The sequence below is a fragment of the Parambassis ranga genome, unplaced genomic scaffold, assembly GCF_900634625.1.
Source record: "Parambassis ranga unplaced genomic scaffold, fParRan2.1 scaffold_84_arrow_ctg1, whole genome shotgun sequence".
In the NCBI taxonomy this organism is placed as follows: domain Eukaryota; kingdom Metazoa; phylum Chordata; class Actinopteri; family Ambassidae; genus Parambassis; species Parambassis ranga.
In genome coordinates, this window is record NW_021144817.1 from 2,501 (window position 1) to 12,500 (window position 10,000).

The following is a 10,000-nucleotide window of genomic DNA, read 5'->3' on the forward strand; positions in this document are numbered from 1 at the left end:
GTGATGCTCGTCTCCTCCGGGCTCTTCCCGACAGATGCAACACACCACCACCACAGAGCGAGCTGATTGGCTGCTGTGGCTGCAGCCTTTCAGCCACTCAGAGAGGAGCTAGGTGATGTTGTGATATGATGTGCTGACCAATGAAATGCAAGTGAGGGACAAGACCAGAAACAGAGAGAGCGTTTCCTGTCATCGATGTCACAGAGGACCACAAGGTGTGTGTGTGTGTGTGTGTGTGTGTGTGGAGGCTGCAGAGGTCAGAACATCTGTCCTGTGCTGACAGGAAGCAGACTCACACACTGTCAACACACATCTGTACAAACACAAACACATGACTCAAACCAAAGTTTACTGCCGCTCCATCACACAAACACACACACAGAGACACACACACACAGACACACACAGAGACACACAAGGACACACAGAGAGACACACACAAACACAGACACACACACACACACACACAGACACACACACAGACACAGAGACACACACACTCTCTCTCTCACACACACAAACACACAGACACACAGAGAGACACACACACACACAAACACACACAGACACACACGCACTGTGCATACAAACACATGACTCAAACCAAAGTTTACTACACCTGCCGCTCCATCACACACACAGACACACACACAGGAGAACACTGTGCATATACACATGCAGGACATGTGCAGACAGACAGCACAACAGCTCAGTACACACACTGACTCACACACAGTCTGCACACAGAAGCTGCAGGTCATAGATCAGCTTCTGTTTGTGTGCTCTGTGAGATATGGCGCCACCTGCTGGATCACTGCAGACAGGAAGTGCCAAACTACAACACAAACCGATCACAGCACACTTAAACGCAGCACAAACCTGTGGAGGGAGAAAATCTCCAAGACTGACAGAATTCTGCAGAAGAACCTAACGAGTCCTGATGTTTGATCAGCCCGACAGCACACAGGTCACCAAGTCTGTCATCATCCACCAGGGGGCAGCCAACCTGTCCCTCCATGTGTGAAGTCAGAATAAAACAGGGGCTCCTGTTCCCTCAAACTAACTGATATAAAAACCGTTGTTTTAATGTAATGGTTTCATTATCACACACATGTTCGTGCAATTAAAGATAAAACATTTGTAAAAGCGTTAAAGGAGCAGTCCGTCACATCCACACAGTACGTGTCCTCTTTTATTTTGAAATACTTACACAGCTGGAGGTTTCACTTCCTGTGTCCTGTGTCTCAGGCTTCCTTCATGTCTCTCTCTTCTCTCAGGTTCTCGCACAGACGCCATGAACGGAAACTTATCAACAGACGCCACAGTGTTTGAACCAGGCTGTAAACATCTTTATTTCTGCTGTACGGTTCTATCATGGCCAGACCAACCAGGACTGTTTTGCGGACAGTGTGGTTGGACACTTTCCTTTTTCCTCCAGTCTTTGTGCTAAGCTAGGCTAAACTCATCCTTGATCTGCAGCTGCACTGGGTACACCAATGAACTAAAACCCATCAGACAGTTTGTATGTACAGGCCTCTGCGCCCCTGCAGCTACGTGTTGCTAACATGAAGCTGGAGGTTCTGGAGCGTCTGCTGTGTCCACCGCAGCCTGTGTTCATGGACACCGTGGGCCAGCAGGAAGCGCCGACCTCCAGCCACCGAGCACAGAGTCATGCTGGGAACTATTAAAGGAATACTTCACTGCTTTTCAAACAAACTGTGCTTCGTAGCTAGCTAACTACACGGCCGGCACAGCATGCTACATGCTTCAGAGTTGTATCGAAGGTGCTGTCACACAGTGCTCCATGAGCATGCTACCATGCTAACATGGATGTGGTGTAGTTGTGCATCAGTTTGAATAAATTAGCATGCCACAATGGGAGGAACGAGCTAACCACATCATGGGGTTCAGCTTTGTGGCTACTATATTAGCCTGTGGTAGCACGCAAATGGCTAACAGGGGTAGAACTGTTGTGGTGAATGTATTAGCATGCTAATGTGTGTGTCGTCAGTTTAGTTTCTGCTAATTATCATCAGGCTGAAGCAGCGGAGCGATGAGAGGCCTAATCAAACCCGGTGATGTATGTTAGCCGAGCAAGCTAACCTGACAGATCGTCAGTCCAGTGAAGCGTTCCTTTAATAAAGCTGCTGATGGCGGCAGACGCTCCGACTGACTTCAAACATTTTGTACAGATATTTCAGGATCACAGACACGACCCAGTTTCAGGAGCGACCCTGATTCCAGTCATTCATTTTGTTCATCGGGGCTCCAGCAGGCAGACAGATGAGGACAGCCACCACAGAAGAAGAAGAAGCGGCCACCTCTGTCCTTTCCTCTCCAGCGAGTCTCTGGGCGCCGCCGCCCGCTCTACATGACGCTGCACTTCCCCTTCAGCTTGTCGGCTCGTTTCTGTTTCCCTGAGCGCTTCCCGTCGATGCTCAGGCTCATGTCCCGCTTCTTCTCCAGGGCCAGCAGCTCCTGGAACAGTTCCTTCACGTTGGTGTTTGTCTTGGCCGACGTCTCCATGAAGGCACACTTCCAGGCGGCGGCCTGAGCCTCGCCCTCTTTCGTCTCCACCTCCCGCTGGGCCGTCTCGTCGCTCTTGTTCCCCACGAGCATGATGGGAATGGCCTCCACGCTGCCTTTGATGGCTAGAACCTGGAGAAAGAGAAGACGTCAGTCAGGACAACAAAGCGTCTTTAACCAGTGATGACCCTGCTCCGTGGAGCCCCCAGTGGCAGAAAGAAACACAGCACAGTGCATACATGTACAGTGTCGGTGGTTGTGGATCAGACCGTGTTCTGACTGTTAGGCGCTACGTGCTGACTGAAGTGACGGCTGACCTGCTGGTAGATGGGCTTCAGCTCCTCCAGCGACTGGCGGCTTGTGATGGAGAAGACCAGGATGAAGGCGTGGCCTTTGGAGATGGACAGACGCTGCATGGCGGGAAACTGGTGACTTCCTGTCGTGTCTGTGATCTGCAGCGTGCAGACGCTCTTATCACAGCTGATCACCTGCAGAGACGACGACCCGTTACCCGCCACTCAGCTCCAGACGCTCTCATCAATCACACGTTTCACACATGCAGTGTTCGTACTCTGAGGCGCCCCACCTGTCTGTAGGTGTCCTCCACTGTTGGGATGTAGGTGTCCCTGAAGGTGCCTTTAACAAATCGAAGCACCAGCGAGCTCTTCCCCACCCCGCCGGCTCCGAACACCACCACCCTGTAGTCGTTGCTCTGCTCGGGCATTCTGGGAGCTGGAGTCCAGCCGCTGCTGCGGATCAATGAGCTGAGGATGAGCAGAGGCCACTTCACGCCTGTGGGAGAAAACAGAGTCTGTGATTAGTTTGTGTCTGTAGGACATTCCAGTGTCTGTGGATAAGACAACATGAAGGCTTCTGGGAGTTTCCCAACATGCCGAGCAGCGCGGCTCCTTTAGAATGACTAACGAGCTGTGATCAGAGTCTAACGTGGTTAAAGGAGGAGTGAAGCGCTGCCGTCACCTGCTCCTTATCTCCACCACACACTCACTGACGACCAATCAGCAGCTGTTTAACCGACCTGCGCACACACACACACACACACCTGCTTCCTGACAGCATCCATTGTAACTCTGGATGTAACCATGGCAGCGAGCAGAGTGTGTGTGTGTGTGTGGGGGGGGGGTCGCCGTGGTGACGGTGACACACACAGAAGGCACAGATTTATATACTCGGAGTGGAACACAAACATGTCATCATCACTGGAAGGGCTGTTGTCATGGTGATCTGCCTGCCCACATCGGCCGACGTCACTTCCTGTGCGGAGGCAGGCAGCAGGGAAAACACCACGGAGCAGTGAGCGCTCCAGGAACAAAGGGTTAAAAGCTACCAGGCGTTCAGGCTTTCACCCGAATACAACGCGGAGCAGCAGGTGTGATGCTTATAGTCCAAGCAGGAAGTTAGCGTCTGATGTCACAGCCAATCAGAGGCCTCCACTGTGTTTTGGATCATAGCAGGGATAAAGGTATGGATCATCTCCACTGATGAACTCCACCTCATGATCACCAGAGGCTAAAAGCTAATGCTAAGCTATGAAGCAGCTACAGCTGGTCACATGTGAGGAAAACACCAGTGACGTCACTTTGACTGAAACAGTGAGAGCGCTTCACCTCGGTGACGTCATCACTGTCACAGAGTGTGACGTGTTGAGTGACAAAAAGTGTGACAGTGTTACTGAAGCACGTTGACTTCTGACCACTGGATGCTGAAATGTTTCCTCTAATTAAACTTGATTGACAACATCCTCATTGAACCCCCCCCCCCCCCACACACACACACACACACACACACGCCCGGTACGACCTTAAACTACACGTCACAGATGACGTGTCCTGTGTCAGATTACTCTGCGTTCCTTTAATGCTGGCTGATGATTTCACGACTTTGACACATGTCGTCACGACACTCTCTGACCTGCTGCTTTGTTCTCCCACATCATGTTAATCAGCCTGACTGCACTCAACGATGAGGACTGTCGAGCGCGCGCACACAGTGATGACACGCAGCACGAGCCAGGCGGTGAACGGACGGTGGAGCGCTGCCCCCGGCCCGCCGCCCGCTGCCCGCCGCCCGCTGCCCCGGGCCCGCCGCCCGCTGCCCCCGGCCCGCCGCCCGCTGCCCGCCGCCCGGTGTGGGTGTGATGCGGCTGCACTCACCGTGTCTCCGCGGATCCTCTCGGCCTGTGTGCGTGTGTTTGCGGGGTTTGTCTACTTCGGAGCGGCTGTGAGCATCCTGACCGGTCCGCTGTCTGACTCACATCATCATCATCATCATCATCATCAGACCTGCTGCTGATCGGCACACATCAGCCTCCTCCTCCTCCTCCTCCTCCTCCCTCCATCTCCTCCTTCCTCTCCTCCGCTGGTAGAAAAACAAGCAGCGCTTCCGCTGGGCTTCTTCTGTTGATGTTCACAATAAAAGCTCCATTTAGACCCCTGTAATTGAAACGGTGAATTAAATCCACGCAGCGTGCAGCTTTAATGAAAACTAACCATCATTTAAAAACGATGAAGATCACCCACCGTGCCCCGCGGCTGTGACTGCACTCTTATAAAGCGTGGACTGCCCTGCTAGAAGGGATCGCACTTTTATTTTGAAGGCAAACCAACGCTGCCAACCGGAAGTCTTATTTTCAGCATCCTCCTCCTCCAAAGTAAAAATACATCCTCCCGTCACACCTCCATCAGCTCCATCAGCAGCTCAGACACGTCATCAGCAGAAAAAATAGACAACATTATGAAACAACACAAATGAATCACACAGGGCACAGACACACGGCTCAGCTCATCCTGGTCATTGATCATATCCACAGCGGATTAGTTTCAATGGAGCAAATCTCACTGATGTAGAATGTTTGAATCTCTGGTTCTTTCCTTCATGGGAAGGATTCATGGGAAATAACGCAACATGAATTCATATGAATTATTAGAACATCAGTTACAAGATAAATGTGTAATGACAGTAGTTATGGATTAAGGTGGAAACTATGCTGCATGTTTCTGTGGCTCCCTCTAGTGGAGGCCCAGGGTGCTGCAGACTAAGCTGTGACCAGGTCTGTTTTAGAGTTATTTTACCTTCATTTGAATGAATGCTGCCTCACAGCGCTGGGAGCCGAGGCACCACAACTCTGAGCATTTATATCGTTTATGGAAAATATGAAACTAATCTACAAACTCTTCAGAACGGCTCTGTGGGCGGCATGACGCTGGACTCCCTGCTGACAGTGGCAGAGAGGAGAACACTGAGAAAAAGTCTGGCCATCGTGGACGATGCCAGTCATCCTCTGCACGCTGCTCAGAGCAGCCTGAACAGTGCCAGGCTGCTCCTCCCCAGGACCCACAGACTCAGAGACTCCTTTGTCCCCCGATCCATCAAACTCTACAGGAGGGGGAGAAGGAGGGAGGAGCACAGCCCACGTGCAATAATCCATCTGTACCATCTCTGCTGCTGTGACATGTTTGTACATAATCCCTCATCTTTTGTTTACTGTACTATGTTCTGTTTTATTCTACTTAACTCTTGCTCTGACTGTCGGTGTGTATTGCTGCTGGTACCTGATTAATAAAGTCTGTTCTATTCTCTGTTCTCTCTAGAATCAGATTTCCTTTACTTAGCCTGAGGGGAAATTCTTCTACAGACATGCAGATCCACCCATACATAACCTTTACATAGACCTTTACATAAAGCGTGTGGACAGGGAGCCTGACACACACACAGAGATAACACCAACACTGATGCTTCTAGTTCTAAATGTGGATGTTGGTCCCTGTCATCTACAAACACTACATTATATATATATATATATATATATATATATATATATATATATGAGAGAAGGACTACATTTAACCCTTACAGCAGTGAACCGGATAAATGAATGAAATGTAATTTCCCAGTTGGGGATCAATACAGTGTCTCCATCTATCTACCTCTGGGTGTAATCCGATAAAGATTAGATTAAAGATTAGATTAACACAGCTGTGAAAGGAACTACATGACGTCATAAATATCCTCATTACCTTGTATTAACTGGGGGGGGGGGGGCACTCACATCCTCCGTTTTGCTCTCTGGCGACCCCTGTGGCGAGAAGCGGTCATTACACCTGTGTTTTTGAACTTCAACTCCAGGCGGAGGAATAATAACAGCTCCGCCTCTCTGACGGGACGGTGTGCTCCGTCAGCTCCGTCAGCTCCGCCTCTCACCTTGTGTTTACATGTCGTTTATGACAGCATCCATACATCTGTCATATCAAGCTCACTCAGGAACTAAATGCCATGATGCTTCACCTGGAAGAAGAAGACTTCTCCTTCTGGTAGCGTAGAGCTGGCTGACAACAGTCCGCCATGTTCGAGCTCTGCGCTCTTCTTCTTCTTCTACGCTCTTTTCTCCTTCTCGTTCATAGACTGCTAATCATGTAGCCTGTGCGCCACCTACTGGAGCTTTAGTGGTGCTACAGGCACACACGCCATTTCAATAAAGAGATATAGAAATATTTACGGGGTTAAATTATTATTATTATTACCAATACTATTATTATTGTTATTGTTATAATTATTGTTTTTAGGGATAAGAGCAAAGCCCCCGCCCCGCTCTCCCTCCCTCCCCCCTCTCCCTCCCCTCTCTCTCTCTTTGTGTGTGTGTGTGTGTGTGTCAGTGATCTTCAGCTCTGCTCGGAGTCATGAGGTAAGCACACACCGCTCCTCATTTTCTACATCATTTCATCTTAAATCTTATATTCCGTCTTTCCGTACCGACCCCCCTGTCCTCCCCTGGCCCGGTTCGGTCCGGCACGGCTCGGTTCTGCGGATAAACGCTGCGCATAAAGACAAAAGGGGGCTGATGGACTGGCGCAGATCCGCTGAAGGATGCTGAGTTTTACCGATGCAGCGCAGATTTCTGCACTGAGCGTCATTTTAAACGCTGCGGTGTTTGTCGAGGCGCGTTTCTCCGCGGTTTAATGTCATTTATCCTTCGTGGGGTTTTTGGGGGAGGTGGAGGAGGGTGGAGGAGGGTGGAGGGGTGCGCCCTGTGTTCTCTCCTTCATGCAGAGAGATGGAGGAGGATGGAGCAGGATGAATCATAGATGTGGTCAGCAGCAGAAAAAAAGAGGTCAAATATTCCAGAGCAGAGAATTCAGATTCACCCTGATCATCAGAGCGGTGTGTGTCTGTGTGTGTCTGTGTGTGTGTGTGTGGGTCTGTGTGTGTGTGTGTGGATGGGGGGGTTCTGCTGCAGTTACATGTGAAAGTCACATTGAGCTGCTTTCTCCATTTTGAGCCGTTCTGTGGTGTCAGGCTGTTTCTGGATGGTCGTGCTCAGTGTTGCCGCCGCTCTGTGATTCATTCTCTGCTTCAGACATTTTGTTGTTTGTCTCATCGGGGCTGAGTCTGCTGCATTAAACATGAATCATAAACCATCAGATTATGTATGGAGACCAGGGTTGATGCAGGAACACAGAGACAGCTGCTGCTGCTGGACTTGTTGTCTTCATGCGCTTCATATTTCGACACCTCTGTGATGGATCAGGTCCGCTGGCCTTTGGTCTGTTAACGTACATATTTCAGTGTGTTATCAACAGAGAACCTGTTCTTATAAACACAGAATCAAATGTTCTCTGCTCTGAAGACTTGGATTATCTGAGCTTCATCAGCTCCTCCATGAACGACCAGCAGGAGATTATCCAGCAACTCAAACCCAGAACTCAAATCCAAGGACTGGGTCCAGTCCACCAAAGTCCTTTGGTGGACTGGACCCAGTGTTACAGCCGATGATGGAGGACGTCTGGTTCTTAGAAACATGGTTTGATTTACCTGTTCAGGACACGTCTCCAGAACTGAGCTGTGGTGTGATCCAGGACCAGGCCGGTGGGTCTGCTCTTTGGGCCCGCAGGCTTCATTGGTGTGTAGCACTGTTACTGCTGCTGATGGATGAATGTGATGGAGGCTGCAGGCAGTGATGGAGGCTGCAGGCTGTGATGGAGGCTGCAGGTGGAGATGGAGGCTGCAGGCTGTGATGGAGGCTGCAGGTGGAGATGGAGGCTGCAGGCTGTGATGGAGGCTGCAGGTGGAGATGGAGGCTGCAGGTGGAGATGGAGGCTGCAGGCTGTGATGGAGGCTGCAGGCTGTGATGGAGGCTGCAGGTGGAGATGGAGGCTGCAGGCTGTGATGGAGGCTGCAGGTGGAGATGGAGGCTGCAGGTGGAGATGGAGGCTGCAGGCATATCGCAAGCCATTCATATCACATTTCACCAGTACTTAAAACGCTGTTTTCACGTCGCACGCCGCATGGTGTTTCCTAATACTCTGATGATCTCCGCCCCATAACTCGCTCAGCCACTGGTTCACTCTGTATCAGCCTATCAGCAGAGAAGAAGGACGGACCGCACTGATCAGCACCGACCTCCTTTGCTGGATCACTTCGGTCTGAGTCATGCAGCTTCCATTTCTCATGAAAGAAATAAAGTGAATTATGTTGACAATAACATTAGTTCATCTTACTCCTAATCTCCTAATCTCTGTCTGAAACACCCCAAAACAGCTTGTTAACAAACAAGTTGTTAGAACTTTAGACTGACTGATAGGTGCACAGCAGGGGGTGAGGTTGTATTTGTTGTAATATTACATTCAGAATAATCCTGTAGCTGTGGACCGAAGTGATCCAGCAAAGGAGGTCGGTGCTGATCAGTGCGGTCCGTCCTTCTTCTCTGCTGATAGGCTGACACAGAGTGAACCAGTGGCTGTGTTATGGGGCGGAGAGCATTAGAACATTAGAAAACTTATGTTATGAGTGGCCGTTTGGAAAATGCTGTACGGCGTTTTAAGTACTGGCGAAATGTGATATGAATGGCTTGCAATACAGGCGGTGGTGGAGGCTGCAGGCAGTGATGGAGGCACGCAGTGATGGAGGCTGCAGGTGGAGATGGAGGCTGCAGGCAGATCATCAGATGAAACTGTTTCACGTGAACAGAAACAAAAGACACACACACACACACACACAGGCCTTCTCATTGATAAACAGACCGAGCGATCAAGTCACATGATCATATCTTTATGTTCTATAAGCAACAAATATTTCACTGACCTCTGGGTCATGTGCTCGGTCATGTGACCTCTGTGCAGAGGAGTAGTCGTCCGGACCTCAGGACTTTTAGTCGCTCCATCAGATCAGATCAGATCAGATCAGATCAGACCAGATCAGATCAGATCAGATCAGGTCAGGTCAGATCAGATCAGATCAGATCAGGTCAGGTCAGGTCAGCTGATCAGGTGTGACTCAGCGAGCCTCAGCAGCAGGGAGTCCCTCCCCTCAGCTGGAAACGGCCCACAGGCTGCTCTGAGGTTTTGGACTGTCTGGGTCAGCTTGCTTCAGCCTGTCTCTGACCTTTGACCTCCACCCTCTCTGATGTGAAGCTGCAGTGGAGCTGTGATAACATGTCTGATGCAGCGTTTGATGTGTTCAC

General features: G+C 50.3%; 2 protein-coding genes across 2 annotated transcripts in view; one reads left to right on the forward strand and one right to left on the reverse strand.

Moving 5' to 3' along the window:
* Positions 1-1,327: 1,327 nt before the first annotated feature.
* On the reverse strand, positions 1,328-6,330 carry LOC114431502 (GTP-binding protein Di-Ras1-like). The gene is made up of 5 exons (XM_028399052.1): positions 5,064-6,330; positions 4,698-4,976; positions 3,113-3,318; positions 2,844-3,014; positions 1,328-2,658 (listed from the first exon to the last, which is right to left on the reverse strand). The coding sequence occupies exons 3-5, from the start codon at positions 3,248-3,250 to the stop codon at positions 2,368-2,370; spliced, it is 600 nt and encodes a 199-aa protein (XP_028254853.1). The 5' UTR covers positions 3,251-3,318; positions 4,698-4,976; positions 5,064-6,330; the 3' UTR covers positions 1,328-2,367.
* Positions 6,331-7,200: 870 nt separating this feature from the next.
* apc2 (APC regulator of WNT signaling pathway 2) overlaps positions 7,201-10,000 on the forward strand; it is a 23,175-nt gene continuing 20,375 nt past the window's right edge. The window contains exon 1 of the mRNA XM_028399045.1: positions 7,201-7,225. The gene's annotated coding sequence lies outside the window, so the exon portion shown is untranslated. The remainder of the gene's footprint in view (positions 7,226-10,000) is intronic.

What these genes read in the sequence shown, in the direction of transcription:
- LOC114431502 (XM_028399052.1), bottom strand. Translation starts at nt 3,250, where the DNA reads ATGCCCGAGCAGAGCAACGACTACAGGGTGGTGGTGTTCGGAGCCGGC. An exon ending in TGGAGGACACCTACAGACAG is followed by an intron (nt 3,015 to 3,112) that starts GTGGGGCGCCTC and finishes TCGTCTCTGCAG; the next exon opens with GTGATCAGCTGTGATAAGAG. An exon ending in TGAAGCCCATCTACCAGCAG is followed by an intron (nt 2,659 to 2,843) that starts GTCAGCCGTCAC and finishes CTCTTTCTCCAG; the next exon opens with GTTCTAGCCATCAAAGGCAG.